Source organism: Carettochelys insculpta, chromosome 5 (genome assembly GCF_033958435.1).
Source record: "Carettochelys insculpta isolate YL-2023 chromosome 5, ASM3395843v1, whole genome shotgun sequence".
NCBI lineage: Eukaryota > Metazoa > Chordata > Testudines > Carettochelyidae > Carettochelys > Carettochelys insculpta.
Window position 1 is genome coordinate 4,461,689 of NC_134141.1, and position 26,000 is coordinate 4,487,688.

General features: G+C 41.5%; 1 protein-coding gene across 2 annotated transcripts; it reads right to left on the bottom strand.

The window, feature by feature from the left end:
• Window positions 1-25,944, bottom strand: LOC142013325 (protein regulator of cytokinesis 1-like). 2 transcript variants are annotated; one of them, XM_074994558.1, is made up of 14 exons: window positions 25,838-25,944; window positions 25,437-25,569; window positions 20,986-21,108; window positions 16,998-17,231; window positions 16,261-16,431; window positions 14,734-14,883; window positions 11,875-12,022; window positions 10,101-10,237; window positions 8,512-8,607; window positions 7,305-7,439; window positions 5,413-5,502; window positions 4,220-4,330; window positions 2,119-2,223; window positions 1-907 (listed from the first exon to the last, which is right to left on the bottom strand). In XM_074994558.1, exons 1-14 carry the CDS (start codon window positions 25,858-25,860, stop codon window positions 857-859), a joined length of 1,707 nt encoding a protein of 568 aa, XP_074850659.1. In that variant the 5' UTR covers window positions 25,861-25,944; the 3' UTR covers window positions 1-856. The 2 variants fall into 2 exon arrangements, with proteins under 2 accessions (XP_074850659.1, XP_074850657.1); XM_074994556.1 differs by having other exon boundaries at window positions 1-911.
• Between the last annotated feature and the right edge of the window lie 56 nt (window positions 25,945-26,000).

A 26,000-nucleotide genomic window follows, 5' to 3' on the forward strand; every position in this document is an offset into this window, starting at 1 on the left:
TTTATTTAAGAATTTTAACAGCTTTCAACTGAAACGATTTTTTTCAGAATCACACTACATACATTAAGAAATATTTGAAGGGTTGTAAAAACAATGTTTTTATTCTAATCACATCATTATCCAGATCTCTTCAGAGTAGTTCATTCACTAACGTGAAGTGACATTGTCCATTAAAGGCTGATATTAATACTATGAAGTAAAAAATTAAAGTCGCCTTGAACAATTCAGATAAATTGACCTGGCGACAATCAGTAATCAATTAAGATTTTTTTTATTCTAGTGTCATAATTCCCTACACAGGCTTGGTTAAAAAGCATCAAGATATGATACTTAATTGTTTAATACTGGACAGAGTAAAGTTATAATATACATGAAACCTGCACATCTCTTGACCTTCATGAGAGGTGACAGTTCAAAAGTTTAAATATAAATATTTTTAAAAAGCATTAGGTTAGCACTCTGGAAAAAAATGCTTACCAGTAAAACAAACCAGTTAAAGATTATGCAGCCACAGCAATAAAGACAGATAAGGTAAATAACTGAACTATACATTAATACTTGCAAAATTTTGGCTGGACTATCTTGAAGACGTCATTACTTCAAATATTACTTTTAAGTGCAATGACAGATGCAAACAATTGTTTCGTAGCTAGGCAATAGAGTTCAAGGTACAACCATGATGCCATGCAAATCTTTTCAGCTTTGCATATCTGGCAATTTAGTAGCCAGAATTAGTCATGGCACTGGCAGTAACATTACTGTGCGAGTTCTCTTCCAACTCAAGTTCCACAAAGGTATTAGGCATCCTGAGCATTTCAGAGCATGAAGCTGCAGAAACCTCAATATGTGTTTTCATTTACCGTAGAATTGAATATCTCACTGGTATTGCTCGTTCTCTTGGAAAGTTCTTTCTGAAAATATTTATGAAGTTAAGATAAATAGTAAAAAGATATCAACACAATAAGTAGTACATGCACCCAAAGTGATCTAGGTAGGACAACATACCTACTCTTTCATAACATAACCCTTCTTCCAGCTTTACCATACCTCTTTTGTAAAAGCAAGTCTAAGGCTTCTTTCTAATTTAGCCTGCTTTACTTCCCTTCCCTGATATTTTACTCAAGGTGTTTTCAGTATTTAAATGAAGCAAGCCCTGCCCAGTGTTCCCTGTAATGAGCACTTGGGCAGCCCCCAAGAGAGATTCAAATGCAGCCCCACTGATTAGCAGAGCACCCACAGCACAGGTTTCTACTGGTGGTGCATATCTACACATGCTGTGGTGCACATAAAATTTATTGCCTACATGGACGATTGGTCCTGCCCGATTTCTCCACTTTCGCCTTGATTTCTGTCCTTAAGACCATACTCAGTTATGGTTTAAATACAGTTGTTTAAAAAAAGAAAATCAGCTTTTGCTGTGTCCCCTGGACCAAACTTCATCCAGCTCTGCAGTAGTGGATGCAGCAGTGCCATTTGTGATATGGTGACCAACACCATATATTCCAAAGAAGATTTTACAGCTGCTTCACCCAACAGCATTACTGCTTGTTTTACATCCCACTAACAGTCCAGTCTGTTCACTAGAGCTAGCAGTAAATATCCCTGCACCCTTGGCAGCTGCAACTGAGCTCACTGATTTGCTACCAGGACACTGTTTCAGTTCATTTTCTGAGCTGAAATGCAGTATCTCCTAAATAAGCCCAGAAAGGTTTCAACAAAACTGAGATATGAAGACAGGTAAGAAAATAAGATCTATGAATTCCCTACTCCAGAAGTTTCATGCTGTCAAAAGTTCCCATCTACCCTTCTTTCACCCTAGAATCCTGTTAATCCTTTGTTAGTCTTTGATTAGGTGTGGTACCTTGATCCTCATACTTTCAGTACTTATTGGGCAACCCCAAACTCCTTTGAAAGTTCTCCGGGCAATGTTTAATATAGAATGTTATATTTTTCAAAGCCGTACAGAACTTCAGGATCTAGTTTCCTGCTCTTTGCCTAACTTAAAATAGCAAAGAGTACCATTTATTATACACTTACCACCTATTCTCATTGAGTTATTTTTCTACTCACTTCTCTAAAATTAGACTATGTTTTAAACAAAGACTAAGACAGACATACCGTGAAGTTTAAATAGCTGATTTGATGGTCTGATTTGCTAGTTTGCTTGTTCTCTTGTAATGGCATTCGCTGCAGGGAACTCGGTGGTGTTCTTTTAGATGGGGTCTGCAAAATTTAAGATATTTTGTCTAGTAAGCTATTATACTACCCATTATGTAAAAGCTTGATTAAATAGAATCAAATCTGCTTAAGAGCATGTAGAATAATCAGGTGGAAAACCAGCTCAGTTACTTTATCATTAAACAGAAACAATTAGGAGAAAAAGATAGCCTAACTTTTCTTTTGTAACTATAACATGAAATCCCTGTTTTACTGAACATTCCCATTTTACAGGGAACAGTGGAGGCAAAGTGATAAAATAAGTTGCCTGAGGTCACAGAAAATGTCTGGAACATATTTAAGAATTGAACCCAGGTTGACGCATTTTGGTGTTTTAACACTAAGGCCATTATTTCTACACTTAACACTTAACCTTGTAAAAATGCAGTTATGAAGAGGTATGTGACACTGAGCTCTTTGGGGTTACATTCCCGTATACTGCAGTAAGTGTTTGACATCTATCAATTCTTACCTAACGCAGGGGCTGTAATCATGCTGATCCTATTAATGCTACCACAACAGTAAGTGCTAGGAAGTTCAGTCAACTTATTCAAACAAACCAACAAACAATCTCTTGCCAACCAACCCACTTCAATTTGCCCTAAAGAAGCTGCCTGAAAGTAATTAATGTTTAAAGATCAAATCCTGTATTAATATTAGCATTAAGAGTTAGTTTTCTTATCTAAATTTTCTCATAATGGAGGTATTCATTGATTGGCAGCTAACATGCAGGGTAAAATATGAATTTATATTCCCCCCACCCCCTTCCATGGACTGACAGCACTGGCTTAAAGGATGAAGGAGGCAGTGATCAATTTTTAAACCCAAAAAGTTTTCTGCTTTCCAGTTCTCAACTCTCATCACAAATATTAGTGTTTCACAAGTCTATTAAAAGTTTACAGGTCTTTAAATTTATAGTTTTGTAAGAAAGACACTTGGATTCAACCTTTATGGCCTGAAAGTTTCCTTAGAAGATTTATGCCCTGATGGGAAAGTCAAGTTAGGAACAAGCTTCCACTTGTCCTGGTCCACAGCAATGGGTGTGGTTACTTCTACAACTCTAACTTCAATATATTGATTACCTCAAGTCCCAAAAGGCCAGAAAGGGGAGTAGAAATCTCTTCTACCTCTACATGGAAATAGACACACTGTTAGCCTTCTAGGTCATTGGATGCCAGTTTAGTAAGCAAAGGTAAATGAAACCAAAATTGATCCATTCTATTTAAATTAGTATCACCAGGTTTAAATGGTCTGAAGTTTGACCATTGAAGTTAAATGGTCACTTGGAAAAAATGGATGCATTGCATATTGCCCATTGCTCCTCCCATAGTATTTTGTCTAGAGATTAATTTATAAGTCCAACACTCCTATGCAATATTACAACTAGGGTGTTTAGTGGAAGGAAAAAGTTCTCTTTTGTACTTTCCAACGAACTTACTCAGAGATTGCTAGTTACATCCCATGGAATATGCCCTTTGAAATGAGATGTGAAGTCACGCACCCAGAAATTGAGATGACAACTAACCACATTGGTTCTGTGACAACTCACATCACTGAACATTATTTCATTCACTAGTCAGAGAGATTGCTTTGTATAGATTAAATCTTGTTTTCTCATTTGCACCCAACCAAGGAAAGAAAGGGTATAATAAGATAGTAACACTGGGATGTCAATAGAAGTCCACTTAAAGGTTAATTGGAAGTTTTCAACAGTCATTATTTGTATTCTCCTCTTTAATGAAAAGGAAGTTGAGATTTAACAGAATATCAGTTTGTGTCTAGGATGGCTTTGAAAACTGAACCCTTTTCCAAAAAGTTACATGACTGTTAAAATGGAAAAATAATTTCAAACTTTCGTAGATGATATTCAAATTTCACGTGTGTACACAGATTTCCAAGGCTAGAGCTTTGCGCGAAGATAGAAATGGTAATCACTTCTCGGCAATAAAAGCCCTTCTCTGTGGGCTCAGAACACTAGAAGCAATCCAAGAGCTTTGCTCACCTTACAAACTGGAATGGGTGTCTTGGAAACAGCTGGAGGACACATGCCTGTGTTGGCAAGACTGATGCAGCTGGCTGCCCGCAGCAGAGTTAAATTTGTGACTCCATTTAACTAAAAAGGATGAATATTAGAAACTTCAGGTTTCCAACACTGAATACACAAGATAAAGGTAAAGGGCACGCTGACCTTTAAATTCTAGAAGAATTTACAGAGGGCACAAAAAGTTAGACTAATTTCTAGAATATATGCCTAGCTTTGTTTAAATACACAACCGCTTTACAGCTTTTCTCCAGAAAAGTTATGCCTGATGCCCCATCCACTACAGGCTTCCTGCTGCTTCAGACCTACACTATATTAAGTTTGTATAGTTTAGCTTTTTTAATAACTATTGGCTCACAGTTGCCAAGACAGAACTCCAATTTTCTCCTAGCAATAGGGTTCTTGGTTTGAGATTTTTTTCAACCTTGTTTGTCTCCTAATGAGGGAGGAGGAATGAATTTGTATCAATTTTTCCATGATCTATGCAGTCTTACTCAGATTTTCAGATGCTTTTGAAAATTAAAAATTGATTATAAAAGTTAGACTATATCAATTTTAACAGCGACTAGAAAAAAGTTTGAGCCAGGACTTTTTCCCATTACTTTTTCAGAATAAGGAAAGGAAACAAATATAATTGGCTGGGAAAGCACCAACTGAAGTAAGATGATTTGACTCAGAATGGACCTACAAGTGACTTCCGTAAAATATTAAATGGCAGAAGCCAGCAAAAGGCAGTTCCATAGTACCCTTTCCTTAAGTATATGCTACAGCAACTCACTTATGATTACAGTAGAAAAAGAGGCTCATAACTCTGAACAAAAAACTTATTTGTTCTTTTAAAAGTTCACAATTGAACAATGACTTAACACAACTTTGAAACTTTACTATGCAGAAAGAAGTGTTACTTTTAACATTTTAATTTAAGTGAGAACAGAAGGTTTCTTTACTTTATCAATTTTTAAGTTTACACTTTTATTTTAAAAAATAATCTAACATAGTACTGTACTGCATTTACTTTTTGGGAGGCAGGGGTCACTGTTGCTTCCTGAATGAGCACTTGCGTCAAACCAGGTGTCTGGCTGACAGGTCAGTTTGTAACTCTTACATTTGCAACTCTGAGGTTCTACTGTAGATTGAAAAGACCATGTACTTGCCTTCCTTGTCTTAAGGGAAGTTTGACTATTTGAGCCAGCAGGCCTTTTTATGGGTGTCTTTAGAAATGCAGACTCTTCTTTCTTTACTAACTGCAACACAAAAGACATGAGCTGTATTTTACTACAAAGCATAGTGAGTTAAAACAAAAAGCAGTCAAGTAGCACTTTAAAGACTAGCAAAATAGTTTATTAGGTGAGCTTTCGTGGGACAGACCCACTATTCATACTATTCATAGTGAGTTAGTGCACTCCAATAAAATATTCCAGTTATGACTTGACTATGAATAAGTCCACACAGCAATGTTAATGCAAATCTGTAGGACTTGACTAAAGACTTGTTTGTAAGCCTGAGCTGGAGCACCTGCATTGATGACTCACCTGTGGTTTACAGCTGAGAATCTGGATCTCATATGCAAACAATACATCATGCAGACCCAGGTCAAGCCAGCCTAACTCAGGCTTCCTAACACCTTTTCTGCTCTAGCCTTTCATTTACAGTGCTCCATATAATGGCTTGACTCTCCATTGCCTATGGCACTACTAGACATTGTTGCAGCCCACTACCACATCCACCCAAGCATTTTTTGGCTGTGCCCACTCTCAGCAACTGGAAACAACATGAGAAGAAGCTATCTGAAGAATTTATCCTCCTTGAACTTTCACTCCTGTCACGAAGCAGGGAAAGCTTGGGATGCTGGTCAATATTTTGGTAGCATTTTCAGACCCACCAAATGCACATGGCAGAAGACAATATGAACACGGCAAAATGCAGCTGGCTGATACTGCTCGTTACTCAGTATAGCTGTTGATGCCCTGCCTATGTAGACTCATGCTTCTGGAGTACAGTGGTGAGAACAGGCTATTGGGATCATAGGCCTGGAATGACCAGTAGCAGTTACAAAAATTTCATGTGAAGAAAATGTTTCTAGAGCTTTGAGGAACTTGTTCTCATCTGTCCAAAGCTGGGACTCCCAAATGAAATTTGCTTTGCTGGTCCAGAAGCAAGTTGTTATAATTCTTTAGAAGCTGGCTATCAGACCGCTACTAGGCCCACTGCTAGCCAGTTTGGTGTTAGCAAACAAGCTAACAAGGCAAACAAGCATGGATTGACTTCAATGAGAGATAAGCACTTGAAAATCCTACCCTAGTTCTTCACTTAATTAGATCACATTAGTAAATGACTTGAATCTCTTACAAGCCAGTTGCTTATGAAGATGCTGAACAGTTAAAGGGCTTTTCAAAAAACCTGTTGGTCTGAATAGAGTAGGAGCAGAAGCTCTCAGTACCCTGGGGTCCATATCTCCCATTAGGAAAGTGAAAACAAACATTCAAGGGTGTAAGGGAATGTATAGTTTGTATTCTGAGAGTATCACCATGTTATTCACTGGTGTTTGCCCCATCATACTATATTTGGCTAGCGTTATCCCACCAAAGCCCCTCCATCACTTACTTGGTGAAGATGGAATTAATTCTCACAATTTTTGTACTAGCTAAGTACAACAGAACCTCAGTAACAAGTGTTATAACTAGCAGACATTATGGTAATTCTTTCAAAGGTTACAACTGAACATGGACTCAATACAGCTTTGAAATTTTAATATGCAAGAGGAAAATGCTGCTTTTAGCCTTAGTATAATGAAACAGTCACAGGAACAGTTTTCTAACTTGGTCAAATCTTTTAAAAAAAGGCACCTAACCCGCTACTCCCCCCACTCATCTTTCTATAGTTTATTTTAATCGCAGTGCTGTACTGTATGTGTCCTTTTTCAGTCTCCGCTGCTGTCTGATTGTGTATTTCTGTTTCCAAATGAGGTGCATGATTTTCATAACGCTGAAATTCTGTTGTAGTGCAACACCAAATCTCTTGTCTATTTTTAAGAGAAAAAACTCACCCTCTCTTCTTTTTTCAGTTTATGCTCTTCCCACTGTTTTGCCATGTAGTCCAAGAACCTTTGACCCTTGATCAGAAAGTTACAGCTTTGTTCCTTTTCCCAGCTTTCAATGCTCCTTTTCAGTTCTTCTCCCAACTAAGTTTGCAAAATGAAAAAAAATTGTGTGGCAGTTACACAATTATATATGTAGGTGTAGTATTCAAAACCATGCCGAATATATCCTTCTAAAGTATTTCAAGTCTTGCCTCATTGTGAGGCTAGAAGCACAGTTCCAGGCCTTTTCATTTGACTTACATAACTTGCCTTTAATTTGCCAGCTAAAGAAGGGGCCAAGAAGTTTGAGTCAAAGACAGACCTGGAGCCATTCAAGGTAAAAGTAGTACTGGGTGTTGCCAAAGCATCAGTTTTAGCTATGCATATCAGACAGACTGAGGATGAGTATCAGAAGTTTAAAGTAGTCCCTGTCAGAGGTTTAATTCCTTGAGCAGGTGTTTAATATTATACAGGCTCACAATATAATGGATTAAAGGTTGACACTCTTGTAGGCTGCTGAGTTTTAAGCATTGAAAAGGAGTTCTAAGCCTGAAATAATAAGCACTGCTGCAAACTTTGTTCACACTCAAATATGTTTAAGGATGCTCAGCACAGAAGCGGATCATCACTGTTAGAAACTGTATTTAGCTCAGTTTCTATCCCTTAAAACTTAAGAATTTCTAGTCTTATTGAAATCCAGTCCATCACACAGCAAATGAACTGACTCAGCATCCAGCCTCCTTAGAGGAAAACAGGTTGAACCTCTACTGCATAACTCTTATACAGCAACATCTGTAATCCAGCATGATTAGAGCTAGCCAGACAATGGCCACACCCATGATAAGTCAAGTTTCGTGTGGTCCTGTAATGTGCATTTACAGCCATCAGTCCTGGCTCAATGTTCTGTGCTGTTATTTTGCTCTGATTTACCCCTCAATATCTTCTACGAGCCCAGTAAGCAGAGCAAGTGTTAGTAATGCTGCTAGACAATACTGACCTCTGGAGGATTGGCAAATTCTCTCATTCAACATTGGTCAGTTACTGAGGGTGCTGGACTAGAGAGGTTCAACATGTATTACAGTGAATTATATTCCATCAACCCAGACAAGTTTGCCTATAGAAAGTATTGGAATGACTGAATTTTAACTCAGTTTCTAGTTCTGGTAGCCCTTACCTTGGTTAACAGCTTGTGGATCTTAGAGCGTTCTCTCTCTTCTTTTAATAAAGTGCCCCCTCTGTTAACTAACCGGTTCGGATTTGTGGATTTTTTCTGAACAAGATACATTTATTAAACATGAACATTCACATCAAGCTTTTCCCCCACTCCTTCCAGGATGGCTAATGGCCTTCATAAGCAATACCATATAGTAATACAATTAATTGCATTTTCCACAGTATAGGCTGTTCTGTACTTAATACCAGGGAAGCTGCACATATTCAATCCATTATTACAGGACAGGTCAGCACAATAACTAACTCCTTCCCCTGAAGAAACGTTCAGTGATGATTTGTGAGTTTAGTTTGCTACAAAAGAATGAAATTATTTCATCACTAAAACACAGTTTTTACATCAACATGGGATGAGGATGGCTGGAAATGATTTAAGCCCAGATGGCTGTAAGTGACAACAGGTTTCTTCATCACTGAATGAATAGGAGAAAAAATTAAGAGGTCTTTTATAGCAATATTGACTTCACCTTCTCCTTCCCCAAGAAAGGGATGTAATATATTGTGTAATGAAGAAAAATTCTTAAGTGCACCATGAAACAATTTCTTAGACCAGTTCATTGCCATAAATATCTCCACTAAACTGTCTACTCCTGCTGCGGCCAGCATAAGAGCTGCTCCCCACCACCACCACCCAGGTCACAGCAGCTCCATGCTGGGGGCTCCTCTCCCCTGGCCATGGCACCAAGCCAGACCTGCCCCAGGAAATGTTCCCCTTCCCTAGCCCCTCTCCCCCCACACCCTAGCCTGGGCCTTCCACTGGTTGTGTTGGATGTGGAGAGGTGCTCTCACACCTGGTCCCTAGGTGCCTCAGGGAGAGGAGGTTGGGGGTGGTCCTCTCAGGCTGGGACAGCCTGCACACCAAACCCATCATCCCCAGCCCCACCCCAGAACTTAGTCTGCAACCCTCTGCCCTAGGCTTGAGCCTCCTACCACATAGCCCCTCTTAGCCCCACTTGTCACATTAATTGTATTACGTACACCAATATGGAGGTTACATATTGTTCCTCACTTCCATATGGGCATACAATTCATTCTGATTGGGGTGGGAAAAGTTAGAGTATTGACTTACACTGCTGAGAGGGTCTTGTAAAATGAGTACCACAGAATGTTTAGGATACCAACTTTCTTTGAACTAATGTTGACATCTCTCAAACTGAGATCTCATTCAGCTTCCCTGAAGGTTAGCATAGGTAAAATACAACTGGCATACAGTTGGTTATTTTGATATGAAACTAAAAGTTAGATCTCAATAAGTAATGGGAACAAGACTCCGCCTGAAAGTTGTGAACCGTCACTTTTGCAGCTGGTCAGAGTTCATATGTTTATCTGACCCAGTTTTTCAACCCCAAAAGCCTTCTCCCCGCCCACCCCAATACAACTGCATTTTTTTCTGCTTAAGGTGTTCATCAGCCCATTGATCTTTATAAATTGTGCCCCATTGCTGTAAGTTGCAAGACACAATTATTCCACTTTAGTGGCATAACTACCCTTACCCAAGCAGTGACAATGTAAACCAATTTCAGTAACTGGTACCTCCAACTCTATGAACTGTCTCCAAGTAGTTTCCCATTTAACAACACCGTCATATAAAAGCTTATTTTTCTCATAGAGGACTTTCATTTTTATCACTTCCTCATCATGCTGGTACAATAGATCTTCTGTAAAGTTATCTGGAGATGAAAAATAATTGTTGATTTGTGGTTCAATATATCTGCAAAGTTTCTCACATATGAAAAAAATGTAACTTGAACTTTTCAATACTAGTTGCATACTGGACATCAAAGCTCTAGTAATTTAAATGAGTATTTTAGTAATGCATTTAATGATCCTTGTAAGGATTTGCTTAGCATAGCTCTCCTGGTTTTATTCCTAATCCAAAATGCTGCCAACATTTGCAACTCTGGACCCATTTTCAAATAGGCTCCCCTTCTCCAATAAATAAAATAGAAGGTATTAATTCCAAAAGTCTAGTGTTTGAGCTATCCTGTTTAGTGTTTTTTCTTCTTTTGTACACCTTGTTTTTCATCTGGCCAATGAAGATATCATTTCTAGTACCTCACCTGCTTGTTATAGTCAACTCTGGAGTTATGACTTATAAAGCTAGAGTGTGAAAACACCTACTCTGACTGCTGTTGGGAAGCCAATGATGTTAACAGAACAGCCACCACTGAACATCTCTTTTGTATATAAAAAAAGTAGGGAAATCACATCATAAGAGTACAAATGGTACAATGCCACTGTTCTAGACAATTCTAGACTAAATTAAATGTAGTAGTGCAAGGTCACACATTTCAGGCCTAACAAAAATTTTTCCTGTAAGCCAGACACGTTAATTCGAAATGACAGAGGAGAAAGAAGACTTGGATGTATTAGCTGATCAACAGGTGCTAGAAGTGTGGGTGCTGCCACATCTCCTGGTTTAGTGTGCTTTCCATTAGAGGGTTTACAATGTTTCAAGGGCTCACAGCACTCCCAACTATAAATTTTTTTCCAGCACACCTCAGTTTCTCAAGTCCCCAATATACTGTGACCATAAAAAAAGATGAATGCAATTATAGGATGCAACATACAAGGCATTTTCAGTAGAGATAACAGCGCATATTGCCAATGAATAAAGGAACTGGTGAAATCTCATTGGGGGAATCCTGCATACAATTCTGGTTAAGATTAATTCAAACAAACAGGTGCAGGGAAGGACCATGCTTTGGTTAGCCTAATAACTTAGATAAAAAGTTGCTAGCCACCAGAAGAGGAAAGTCTTGGCAGAGCTTTTAAAGTGGGAAAAAAATCCTAGCTTTTTTCAGGATTGAAAGTATCAAGCTCCTGAAAGGATGTTCTGGAGGAGGTTGCCTACAATAGGGTATAGCCCATTTTTGACTGCTGTTGCTAAATATCTCCAGTGGGCAGAGACAGGACACTAGATGGGAAGGTCTGTTACTATAGGGAATTCTTTCCCAGGTGTATGACTGGTGGGTCTCATGCTCAGGATCTAACTAATCAGCATATTTGGGGCTGGAAGGACTCTCTCAAGTCAGACTGGCAGAAACCTTTGGGACCTTTTGCCTTCTTCTCCAGCATGGGTCATTTGTTGGTTTGAACTAGAGTAAATAGTGGATTCTCTTTAACATGAGGTCTTGAAGTCATGATGTGAGGACTTCAGTAACTCAGCCAGAAGTTGTGGGACTATCACTGCAATATCAAAGAGGTCAGACTAGGTGATCATGACTGTCCATTTTGGCCTTCAAGTCTATACCAATCAATCCTTGCAGATGCAATGTAATAGTGGCAAGATACAGTCAAGATTTACCATCATAATATGGGAGAAAGGCTGATCTCTGTTCTGGGCTAAAGAAACATTTCTCCCAGTAAGCGTGAAGCTCCTGTCTGACTTTTGCAACAACAGCCTTCATGTTCTCTCTCTTCAGTTCCTCCAAATGCAGCAGCTCTTCTTCCCACTAGTGGAGAAAGTTTAGAATAAATTTAGTAAGTTGCACTGAGGACAAAACCACATCTTCAGAACATTCCTAGCTTTTGTTTTAACATATCAGCATCACGCCCTTTAAGAGTCTAGCATAGTACATGGCAGTATAGCGATTAGCAAGACAGTTATTAAGTTCAAAGGCAAATAAAATAAGTCAGTATTGCAAGTGAGATGGCTAAAATAGGACAAACAGGAAATAGTAATCAAGCTCAGGCAAGCATCTATACCCAGCCGATCAAGTGGAAGGCATGGTTTCACCATATGAACAGGCAGAGACCATAAAGATTTGGTGACATGAGGTATTGCTTACTGAACTATTTGAAACATAAACAAGAACTTTTAATAGGCACAAGAGTGCAAATGAAGTAAAAGTTACTCTCTCCAATATCTACCTAAATGGACACTGTTAGGATAGTAGATACATTATTTGGAGGGCATAGATTGCTGAGTTACCAGGTGAAGGGCTTACCTGGTCTAAAATTATTCTGAACCAAGAAGGCTCTTAAAACAGGAGTCATTGGTTGAACTGAAACTCTTCTTGTTCTAGCAATTACTTTACTCTAGGAGAGTTAATATGCTCAACAGATGGTGAGATTACTAGAGGAACCTTCCTGGCAGGTATTTGACATGGTAGCATTGCCTAGGTCTTTGTCGGTTCACAGAGCCAGACTTCACTAAGGTCTCCTAGTTCTCGACCCATAAATTTGTGTAGCTTACAATTAATATTTTGTGCATTGCTAATGTATCAAAATATTTGTGCTAAGAGTCACTCAAAGTTTTTGGCCTTGTGGTATTTGCACTCTGAATTTGACATTAGAGTAATCTGTCCAGGACAAAACTCCATTAATCTCTAACTACAGAGTGTAATTGAGTAGCATACACACTTCTCATTCACAGCCTTCAGGTTTCTTCCAAGTGAAATTTAGTTCTGTGTATTTCCCCGATGCAATCTGAATGTTGTTTTAAATATGCACTGTCCCCTAGAACATGTTATAATGTGTGCCCCTAATGTTAGGTTTAAGTTGCCTTATTCCATGAAGTACTGACGACACAGCTTCCAATTTTTAATAATATTTTATCCAGTCAATGGGTCAATTTGCACAATGGAGTCTCGACCTGGTTGGGGCCTCAGAGCTGTAACTAAAGTTTAACCATTCAGATTGAGTTAGGTTGCTTTCCAGAGGCATTTTCTTCTGCCTCAGTTTGTCCCCAAAAAGAAAATGATATCCTCTTTCAATCCATGATTCCCATTGGTCCTATGGATAGCCACTTCATTTCTAGTCTGAAAAGATGTCTCACCACCAGAAATGTTTAAACAGTTACAGAACAGAGTTTTGATTAAGTGATTTCCCCCCCCCCGCTCACCAAAGCATTAGCTATTACAAAAACTGATGCAGATTTCACAATTCAACAAATGGTCAGTACAGCCCAACATATTCTGAATGAGTTATAGCACAACAGCTTGTGATTCATAGTGAGCACAATAAAGGCACTGTCCACATTTAGCCACCCAAGGCTGGGATTTTCAAACATACTTATGTGAGTGAGATTTGTGCTTTAAGTCACTTCAGAATGATGAGTATATCTTGTTGAAACATTTCAGCTTTAGCTTCAAGAAGTTCAATACATCAGAAAGTGATAGACTAAACGAAGCAGAGCTTTTACTCCCCTATTTCATGTTCACACTATTCACTTGCCTTTTTCGGCAGATACACATTTTGACCATGAAACCTCTTGGCAGGAAATCATCAGTACATAGCCTGAAATTTTGTCACCAACTAGCAAAAGACATCCAGTTCAGCTGTAATTGTAGGACAGTTTTTCCAAGTCATGCTCAAGCATTGCTCGTCTTCAAGGCCAGTTTCAACATCAGTTTAAAAGCAACAGTAATACAAGTTCAACTCAGCATAAAATACCACTTGTGACAGAGTCAGGCCAGAGCACTAGATTAGAAGGGTAGAGAAGCAGCTCTAAAATATAGCCCTGGCTAATTAGGAGAGTTATTTCAGTGTAGCAAGGAGAAGCTAACCCAGAGGTATCATGGACAGAGTGGGAGCAGCAGGGGAGGGGAGGTGGGGACTGCTATAAATCCGTTAGGGCCAGCTGTTCTCATTCCAGGTTGCCACAGGGCTTTTTAAAAGTTCTCTCTGCTAGGGAAAGGTATGGAGATTTGGAAAGGAAGATGGAGCGAGGTAGAGAGGAATGACAGACAGGAGAGAGTTTAAAAGCTGATAAGGAAAATGCCAGCATTGCCAGAGACAGCAAGTGAAGTATTCCCACAAGGAGTGTTTGGGCTCCCTTCCCCCAGGTAGCCTGAGAAGTCAGCCAGTGGCTGTGGAGGACTGTTAGTCCAGTCCACACAAACCAGGGGGTGCCTGCCCCAATGCCCTTTCTGCCAGGGGACAGAAGTCTAAACCCCAGTAAGGGCAAATGGGGCCTGTGACACACCTAAAATTATCAGTAGGACTGTGAACCAAACAAGAGTCTGGAGACCAGGAGTGGGACTGACCTTGCCATATACTTTAAGGGGAACCTAGAACATGAGCCTTTGTCTTAATTCAAAGTGAGTTCTCAATGTAAACCTTGCATTTCTAATGTAGTTACGTTCTGTGACTAAGCTGGTCTGCTTAACAAAAAGCTAAGTAGGGGAAACAAGCTCATGAAAAAACATACGTGACATCTTACCAAGGTAACTTGTTGTGTAATGGAGCCAGTAATATTCATCTTGCATTGTTCCTGCTTCTCCATTGGCCAGTGCAGTCTATTCCACAGAAGTTGTACGTTCTCCTTGAGAGCCTCCAGTTTTGAAATAAGAGATTCTTTTTTCAATTGCAACTATAAGGCAAATAATATAACTGTGTAAGATACATGTAGCTCAGAGAGGGTTCATCTTCAAAGCTACGGGGGGGGGGGGGGGGGGGGCGGGGGGGGGCAGGACATCAAGCCAAAACAAAAAAGAACAGAGCCGCACACAAACCAAGGTAACAAGCAAACAGCAGATAGCCAGTCCAACCAAAGTCAAAATAACCCTAACCTGATTGCATCTAACTATATATTTTCCTTTTACTTACATCTCTATGGCTGATTTTGAGAATCAGGATATTTATGATTTTCATTCCAATTGCCTGGGAGACATTTCCATCTCTCTGCCATTCCAGCAGAAAGAGCCCCTAAAACTGCAATTGTTCGTTCAAAAAAGTCACCCCACTCCCATTGGCTCATCTGGGCTTAAGTTCTCAGGAAGACATTAACCCCCTCCCTACTCATTCATGACAATGCCACTCATCCAAATGGAATACAGGAGTCAATTTTAAGAGACACATAGGTTGACAGAGGGAATCAGTGCGAGTGTGCTTTTTTCAAATTAGACCTAATGCTGAATATGCCAGCCTCTGCTTGGAAAATAGAGCAGCTCTAAAAATGGGGGAATTATAATGGCAGGGCTTATGTAGCCTAATTATAGTTTACATGTGATATTTAAGAAGAGTTATTTTCCCCTTAATCTCAAACATCTAATCCAGTGTTTCCTAAAGTGTGGTCCGCAGCCTAGTACTGGTCCTTGGAGAAAAAAATACTGGTCCTTAGGAAAATACAGCAATCCCTCAAAGCAAGAGGGTTGCATTCCATGCAACCCTCACGTACCTCAAATTTCATTTAAGTCAGGGAGGGGTTAGGGTGTGGGTTAGGGCCTGGGGGTTGGAGAGGAGTTCCACTTGTGTGGCTGGAGACCCCGCTGGGAGAGGTGAGCTGGAGTGCGTGGGTGGGAGTGAACTGGGGAGGTTCAGCCATCAAGGGGTTTAGTTGTGCCACTCTGGGAAGGGGATTTTATCTGCCTGGCTGCCCACAGAAGCAGGCATCTAGGCAAGCTAAAAGCCTTCCCCCTACCTTCCCAGAGCAGTGCCTAGCACCACTCTGGAAACTGGCTCTTAGCCTGCCTGGCTACCTGCAGCTGTGGGATGCTAGGCAGGCTAACAGCCCAGCAGCTTCACATTGTGAGAAACTCACATTAATACAAGTTTCACTCAGTGTGAAGCCATGTAAAATGAGGGTTTACTGTATACAAATTATCACTACGTAATATTATTATTGTGAATAAATAAAACAGTGAAAATTTATTCATCTTTCATGTGTGTGCATATTTTTGGGCCATAAAAAGAGGTACTAAAAAAACTGGGTACCAACTACATAAAGTTTGGGAAACCCTGACCAAACCTGATTGACGAGTATTTGAAGAGCTTCAATGTTCTTATTGGTAAGACAAAACGATTCCTCATCTTCAGAAAGCACCTCTCTTTCAAGAGTAGAATCAGGTGCATGCCCAATCTCTTCGTTATACTGTCTGATTTCGTTTCTTAGTTTGAGAAAAGCTTGTAGCCGTTTATTCTATAGGAAAAAAGTTAGAGAAAGCATTTTACAGACTTGGTTAGAATATTGTTTAATACTATTCTTTAGTAAAGATTCAATGTCACGGCAACGATTTTACTAGTTTGGGTAATTCCACCTTCTGAATACAGATTGCTAGCTTTGTAACTATATTGAAAGAAAGCCGAATCTTAAAGCACTGCACAGGAGCTGTAGGGTACACCATCATCCAAGTAAACTCTTGGAATCACAATAGGAGAAGAGGTAACTCACCTTATCAGAGCAACATTTAAAATTTTAGTCTAGTGTGAAGTTGTCGCTCACGTACTCATTTTAAAATTTCATCACTTATTTCTCATAACTTTCAAAGAACTTCTAAAAGAGGGTGACATCTCCCTATAAATATTTATTAGGCTACAGCACGATAAAATAAATAAATAAAACAAACAGGATTGAAAACTAGTATTAGCCACACGTGGTGATCAGAGGACACACTGCAAAGAGTTTTCTTTTCCAGTTAAAGTGCAGAGGGGGAACTTCCCTGCGGCTCCAAATCATATTCTATTTATTGAATTTAAAAAAAATACCTTCTCATCTGAATGCATCCTAACATGTTTCTTTAAATCTTCCAGTTGCAAACGACTGGGAATGCTGCCAGAGGGTATATAATAAGGTATGGCAAAAAGCTCTGCACAGAGCTTTTCATCTTGTTGTTGAAGCTCCTTCAACTCCTCCAGCCTCTCATTTCTTTCTTTGAGCGCAGCTTCTGTTGCAACCCTGAGTTCCTTCTCCATCTGAAGGATGGATATACCCTCTTCAACCTGTAATGATTACAAGATGTGTTTCAAAAACATAAAGGTACTTAATTCTATATAACATTGATTGTACCTGAGCACTTCTGGAGGCCAAGTTACAAGTCAGTATGTGATAGACAAAAATTTCAGGGTGTGCTGCTACAAGGAAAAAGGTATACATTTGTTTGCTGAACTTACCTACCTTCCCAGGTCTTTGTTGCTACACCTATGACTGATACAATTTCCTTAGCCCATTGCCTCTGACTCACAGGCCACCACACAAATGGACCCAATTCCACAAGTATAAGACACTTTCAAAAATTCCAGTGAATTACTTTTACTGAGCAGGAGTTAAAACTCCAAGGACAAGCCAATTAAATAGGATCAGTACAATATTATCAATCACAGAACAACGAACAAGAAGAAGCATTCTGAAATCTGTTAAAAATCCAACAGACCACTTCTCTCAGGGTACAGATGTAGGCTGTGACAAGTTGGTGATATCTGCCAAACTGCAAAAACCAATTTGGTTTGTGAGCAAAGTTTTGATTCAGAGGATATATTTTATGCTGCAACTCCTTTGTTGATTGCATTTTGTAATGGGGCCTTATCACCTCATGAAGAGACATTGTGAGACAGCCTCAAGGGTTCACACACTCTCTCCAACTTGAGCAATAGGTTTTCAACTGGTAAGGCCATTGACTGACAGTACAGGAGACAAAGGGGTATGGAGAAGAGGCTGAGATTTGGAACTCTCCTGCCAAAGTGGAACAGACTATTAGAGAAGCATTCCTTTTATTGAGCGTCCAGACCATCAGGTTGAGGCAGACAAACAGTACTACCTAGCTCTAACCCAGGATTCACAAGACAGTCAAGAGCAGACAAGGATGGAAGGCAGGCAGGCAGGGGTGGCTATGTTCAATTTTTTTTTTCTGCTCAAAACAAAGACTAGTATGTTTCAAAGTAGTTCACACAGGAACTTCTTCATCCAATAGCTAAGCCTGCCTTTTTTGTCATGTTGTTCCTGAATCCCATGTCCGCCTACTTGAGTTGTCTGCAAGACTTGAGGGAAAGCACTTAAGCAAAAAGTTCCAACTATGGACTGGGATCCCAAAGTTGGTTGCAACCTCATTTTAATTGGGTCTCCAGGGTTGGCTTAGACTTGCTAGGATTTGGGGGCTAAAATCAGGGCTGCAATCCCTCTGATCGGCGGGGCTCAACTTACAGGTTCCCTGTCTGGGACTGAAGCCCTTGGTCTTCAGCTGTGACCCGCCTTCCCTGCCCAGGGCAGTGGGGCTCAGGCTTTGTTTCCCCCATCTAGGGCAGTGGGAATTAGATGTACTTAGGCTTCAGCCCTACCTTCTGGGGTTGTGTAATAGTTTGTCGTCAGAAGGCCATCATAGTGCAATCCCTTTTGAGAATCCTTAGTTTAAGCAATTGGTAGTTCAGGAAGCCTAAAGTACTATTTTTGGGTCTAACGTTGCCAAACTCTGCAGTCCCACTGCCTGAAAAGAATGTCTGGTACTGAATCTTCACCTGGGAGTTACCTGAAAGCCCCAGTGCTAGGAAAAGGGACCAATCATTACCCAGACATAGGAGGCTTAGAAATACGTGGGATCCAGCATTTGAGTCCGCTCATAAAACAGCTGGTCATCCAGAACCAGACTGGGCCAAACTGACAAGCATGGTGGACAACATGAGCAGAAGAGCATCACTAATGTAAAACTCCTAAGCTACATGATACTTATACTCACTACATGATATAAATCAGATCAGTCAGAGTACAAGTCACTGCTACCAGAAAAGTTATTTCTTGTGTAAGAAACAACATTATGTAAACCAAGAAACTCAAAAGGCAATTGTATCAAGTTTGTCATGACCACTGACCTTGTTGTAAGGGGCTTACTGCAAGGTTACACAAGGATTCAGCTCCATGCTTACTAGACGACATGGAGTTAGAAACTAGTCTTCCTTGTACAAACTCATGACAGCTCACAATAGGTGCTGCACATACATAGATGGAGCTCAGGTTTAAATTATCGTAAGGCAAGCAAAGGAAGGAATCCAGTATTTTGTGTGCAAGACGAGTAAACAAGATTCAATTGCACCTATTGCCTCTCCTGTTCTCCCTGCCCCTCATATTCCTTTATTCCTCATTGGGCTCCTCTCTGCTCCTGAAGCAATAGAGGGGGGCTGCAATCATTCCTGTTATCAATGGGGAATCATGACTGCTGTCACCTATTGTTCGCAGTGGGAAGAGTTGCCAAAGGTTTCCTAAGCTTCCCCATCTTGCTACTATAGCAAAATGGCAATCATTTTAACTAATGCAGCCTGAGTCCTTCAACTCCTCAGAGCACAGTGGTATTCATTTTTAAATTAAGCCACTTCTGAATTTATCTGAAGAAAGATTTCCTGGCCTCTGCAGCCAGTTCAAATGATGGTTATGATAAACAGCCAAGTGTCCCTTACTCTGATATATTTCTATAAACTACTTGCTACAAGGTACAGTTCCAGAAGTAAAATCCCTGCAAGCTTCAAGAGTACCAAAAAAGTGCCACTTTTTTTTTTTTTTTAGACAAGTAAAAGCAGCAGCCAGACAAGACAACATCATTTAAAAAGCCAAAGTTAAATCCAGTGAGGAAAACAAAGGAGAATAAGCTCTACCAAGTGTAAAAACAGTAAGAAAAGCACCAAAGGAGTTTGAACAGCTAGCCAAAATCTGAAAAAGTAACAGCAAAATATTTAAGTACATCAGAAGCAGAAAGCCTGCTAAACAACCACCCTGTGTCTACACAAGCCCCTTCCTTTTGGGAGCGGGTTTGAAAGATGCTAATGAGGCATTAGCATCAATATGCAGCACCTCATTAGCATAATGGCAGCCACAGCGATTCAGAAGTGCGGCTTTTGAATCACATGCTGCCCACGGAGACTGGGACCTTCCAAAAGGACCTCCCAGTTTTTGAAAGGCCCTTCTTCCCAACACCATTAGCATCTTTCAAACCCACTCATTAACATGCCCCTTCCAAAAGGAAGGGACTCATGTAGACCCAGCCCCAGTGGGGCCACTGGATGATTGAGATACTAAGGGAGCACCCAAAGACAAGGTCATTGTGGAGAAACTAAATGACTTCTTTGCTTTGGTCTTCACCGCTGAGGTGATTAGGGAGAGTCCCAAACCTGAGCCACTCTTTTTAGGTGACATCTGAGGAATTGTCCAAGATGGGGTTTTGCAACAAACTGATAAACAAGTCACGAGGATCAGATAGCAATCACCTAAGTGTCCTGAAAGAACTCAAACTGTGCAACTATTAACAGTGGTTTGAAACTTATCCTTTAAATTAGCTTACATACCTGATGACTGGAAGATAGCCAATATGATGCCAATATTTTAAAAGGGCTCTAGAAGTGGTCCTGGCAATTACAGTCCAGTAAATTTATCACCACCACTCAGCAAATTAATTGAAACAATAGTAAAGACTAAAATTAGATCCAAACAATTAAACAACTTGTATAAGAAAACTTGATTTATGATAAGACCAGATAGACTTCTTAAGAAAACCGTATAAGGGGTGGGGTAGGGAAGGAGCCAAAAGAAAAAGCACAACACCATAACTTACATAAAGAAAATTCAAAGAGCACAATATTAACATTGAAAGCTTATATCAAAAGATCACCTACATGGCAATATTTAATCCATATTTGAACAATTTCAAGCAGCAAGTTTATACCTGGAGTCAACTAGTAGATTGCTCTGCATCAAACATAATAAACCCCATCTTACCAGGTATGGGTCTAATGACAGTTCACTTCTTAGCGTGCTTAGTTCCTTCTTACGGCGCTCTATGTTACATTCTATTCTTTCCTTTAACTGACGTTCTTCCATAATCATTTCATTCAACAAATCCTGCCCAAAAAAAGGTACAAAACAATCATTAATAAGTGACAGACATAATGTACAAAGTAACCAAGCCCAACATTGGGCTTGGCACTATCAATGTAATTTTGTAAATAGATGTGACCATTTGGGCACTCTGTAAAACTTCTGGCTGATGTTATGAGATTACAACGATGAAACTGCTGTAGCAGAAAATTCCTCTGTGTATCTACCATTGCTGACAGGATCTGTATCAGGAATAGAGCAGACTAAAGGCTTCTCAGCATTACAGCGACTACAGGAGCATAGTTTTGGTACCATAGCTATGCCACACTAACCTTGTAGCATATTCAGACAGTTTTTAAACAATGGAAAGGGTTTTTCTTGTTACTATAGGAAATCTACCTCCCCAGATGGTCATAATAAATCAAACATTCATCAGACAACCTGCCAGCTATATAAAATCATGCCAGATTATACAGTTTGCCAGACAAGCATGTTCTGGATTAGAGAGGCTCAACCTGTACTCCCTCAGCAAAGAAGCTCCCTGTGTGTATTTAGATTAATTGGTGGTCAATACAATCCGTTTCCATCACTGCAGAGTTAGCATACTTATGGAGATTTGCTGACTTCTATGGTACAGGAACACGCTGCTGAAACTGGGCGTAGGCATCCTCCACATACCATTTCTATCTCTGGGTTCTGTAGTATTTTTTTAAGGGTAGATCTGCTGCCTACCCACCTTCCTTGGGATGCATGACTCCACAGTTCAACTCCCCTCACTCTTAAGACCTTTAGCTCACTTTTAATTTGGCTACTTTTGCACTATTTGATACCTTTAGGAGGACCATCCATATGGGATATGCCAAGCTTACATTCCCTTCCCAACCAATAGGTTTTAAGGTTTCATTCTGGAAGGCTAGGATAACCAAACCATAGTCTGTTTTGTAGTAAGCATGAAGTATATTCAAAATGCTCTAATTTGAAGACACAGGACTTAGGTGCTTGGCACAATTCAACTTTAACACATCACTAACGGACACATACAAATGCATAGAAAAGAAAATGTGGTTTGTAGCTTAAGTAGAACAAAATCCTGTTAGCTGTTGTGAGAAGACTAAGAAAAAAATTAACTGGCAAGATAAGTTGTAAAACTGCTGAACTCAACATAACTGATAAGAAAAAGAGTTTGTTATTAGAGCTGGTCTTAATAGGCAAAAAAAGCAGCTTACATACATACCAGCATCTTCAGAAAGGGGCTCAGCTGTAATTCTTGCCTATGCCAAGTAGGAAAGCTCTCACACCAAAACTTGTTTTTAGCTGAAGTCATGAACTGGCAATGATATGAGTTTGTTAAAAGAAAAGTGAACTCTTGGGGGTTTGTTATTAACATCTGGCTGACCAAATTGAAGTAAAAATAATATGTCTAAGCATCCCTACATTAAACAATTTGTTTTAATAGATGCTTATCAATATTTATTACTTTTTGGTGTAGTAATTGCTTACTATGTAGGTGTATTGAAATGGGGAAGTGCTCCAAGCTGTGTAGTGGATGGAGACAAGAGAGCCACACCTTGCCCTCTGGAAGTGGCAGGGTGGAACAGGAAGAGGACATACAAAGGACAGCCCAGGTGGGGGAAGTGGCTGAAGGTAAGGGAAGTTTCTTGCCCATGGCTGGAAGTCAGCACCTGGGACAGCCACGGTTACCTTAGGGACCAACCAGACCATCCAGGGAACTACTGTTGATACCTCTGGCTATGCACCCCACAGGTGTGACAGATGATCCATGGATCCACGTACACCTGATGGGGGACTGGCAGAAGGAACGGGAGGTAGGCAACAGTCTGGTAGATGGTGAGCCTTAATCTAGGTCAGCATGTTGAGGGTGGATCCCTGCTGACCCAGTGGTGAACCATTCTGCCATTAATAGAGCTCTGGGTTGGGAGGGCCTGCATCGCCTCTGCCACCCCAATCCCAGGATGGCTGTACTCCCTCACTGTAGGACAGGAGGCCTGTTCTATGTAGCACAGCCCTTAACCTAAGCCTGTAGACCAAAAGACCAGAGCCCTGTATGCTAATTGCCCTGCTCTGCTTGGAAGCAGGGTACCTTAACTGCTGCTACTTTGATCCAGCTGACTGGAAGACCAGAGCACTGATTGTTGACTACCCTGCTTGGGGGACAGAGAAACTACAGTAAACCCTCGATTTTATGGACCCTTGATTTAGTGGGCTTCAGGAACAATGGACATCCCCCATTGTTCCCAAAGCCTTCTGGTGTCTGTAAAATCATTTCTCCCCCACAAAAACATGGAGACTTACCACTGTCTCAGCCAGCAAGAGCCACCACCATGTGCTCCTCCCATCAGGGGAGAGAGACATACACAGGCAGACTAGTACTCATGTATACACCCCACCCTTGGTGGGAGGAGTGCATGGCAGCTCCAGGGAGCTTGGCAGGGGTGTGCAGCAGTAAACCCTCGGATTTAAGACTTTTGGGAATACCGGATACCCTTTCCCCACATTAATCTGTTAAATCGAGGCTTAACTGCAGTATTAGCTATGGCTTGGGCTGACAGATCTGAGCCCAGATTGTTAATTGTCTTGCCCTGTTTGGAGCCTAGAAACATTACTGGGGCTCTGCCTGGCCAGACGGCAGAGTTCTGGGAAGCGACCAACCTGCCCTGCTTGGAAGGGGACAAGTTCTGCCACACTCTCCCACCCAACACAAACACTGAGGGATAGCCACACAGCTCTACCATAGGCTTTAGACACAGAGCAATTGCATAAGTGGTAAGTTGTCTATGCATTTAATAAAGGAATTTGAGCTGACATCCGTGGTAATGCGTACCAATAATAATTGCAACAAACAGCTTTAAAGACATCTAAGTGTTTACAGCTGCTCAGCTTTCCAAAGCCTTTATCTTTCAACCTGAAGCTTCATGCATAATCTGAAAAAAGTTCTTCAGACATAGTACACAAGAGAACTTATATCAGCTTAAATATCCAAATGGCTAAGCAAAGTTGATATTGTGCATGCACAGAGGAAAAATCTATCACAGTACGCTAGAAAGTACACCGCTGCAATGGCCAAACAGAACAAGCATGTGACCCAATTGACATATGCTGTGAAAATTTGACAAAGTATTCTTAACAGGAGAGTCCAGTCTCATTCACTGTTTACTTTCTAAACAAGAGCTGCATTGGTACGGAGGCCTGGAGAAAGGATTCTGGGTGGGGCAGGGAGAGAAGTCTAATATGGTAAGAAATGGCCTTGCAAGGCCTATAGGAGTCTGCTTCTATCTGGCAGACTAGGAATTTTCCAACACAAAACCTTATTTTCAAGAAATTTCATCTAAACTACATTGGAAATATTCCAGTTGCAAAATGAAGGCTATATAAATTCAATCTTCACACCTCTGATTCCTTCATTACAGCATATTTACAAACTTTAATGTACTTCTGAATCTCACAGTACTACAGGGAGGTTAGGAACTGTTACATCCATTTTCAAGATAAGGAAAAAAGTGCACACACACAAAAACCCACAGGGAAAACCTACAAGGTCCTACAAGAAGTCTGTCAATTAAAGCTCAACCTCCTAGCAGGGAGGCTAGTGCCTTAAACTTCTACTGCTGGTCCTCCATAGCAGGGAAGAGTTGAGGAGACATACACGGCTGCAACTTTGACAGCCTATAGACTGTGTGCTGGACACCTCAGGATGGGTGAGGCATTCCCAGGAAAGTACATCCAGCAACAAATAGACACCTGTGCTTAAAGAGGGTGAGGTTGCATCCCATAGTATTTTTGAGAAGTCACTGACAAGCGCATGAATTTTTAGTACCATTTGAAAGAAAACCCCCTGTGGCTGCTTTCCCCAATTTCCTCAGAAAAGAAGCCAGCCAGGCTCTGTCTCCTTCCAGCACCACACCTATTGCTGCCATTCTCATGGGCAGGTAGGAGAAGAGCCCGGCAGTGCAGCCCTTCCATTGCGAGAACTAGCTCAGGTCCTCTGCAGCACACTCGTTAGGAAGGAGGAGAGGACACAAATGTCCCCCCTAAACTTTTCCAACCACGCAGTGATTCTTTCCCCACCACTGTGCAGAATGATTTTGACGTGCACCGAGACATGGGCACCCCAGGAGGAACACAGACCTCGTGGGGGACGTACTGCTAGCCAGCCAGCCAGGCAGCCTCTGAGCACCCACTCTGAGGCAACACCAGTGGGCACCCAGGGGCTGCTCCCAGCCACAGGAGGAGGCGGAGAGGTGGAATGGGTAGCGCCCTGGAGAAAGAGTGAGAAGAGACACCCCCAGCCTCCGCCCCGGCCCACGTCCCCGAGCCCTGGTCCTCCCCCTCACCTCGATGTGCTGCTTGACCGCCTGCATCCGCTCCAGCTGCATCTCCTCCTTGATGCCGATCTCGTGCCAGATGTCCAGCAGCGTCCCTAGGGCGTGGTTCACGCTGCTCACCAGGGCGGAGGCCAGGGCCTCGCTGAGGGGAAATGCCCTGTCAGCTCAGGAGCCGGCCTCCCCCGCGACACCGCACCCGTCCCTCCCCGCACCCGTCCCATCCCGCCTAGGCCCGTCAGCTCGCCCGGCCCGAACACCGTGGCAGTGAATGGCGTCCGGTGGGCCACTCACGGCCGCGGTGTCCGGCCCGGGCGAGCCGAGGGAGACCGGGGTCCCTGCGGCACGGCAGGGCGGGCTGAGTGGGAGGCCCGTGGAGCAGGCGCGCCCCACCCCCCCATTCTTTCCCTCACCTCTTGCGCGGGGTGCGCGACATACTCGCGGCGCGAGCGCGACCAACAGACTCCCAACGGCGGCGAGGATTCAAACCGACCACGCAACGCACAAAGGCGCTTGCGGATTGGGCAAACCCGCAGCCACTCACCGCTCTCCTCTCTTATAGCCGCACTCTTCCCC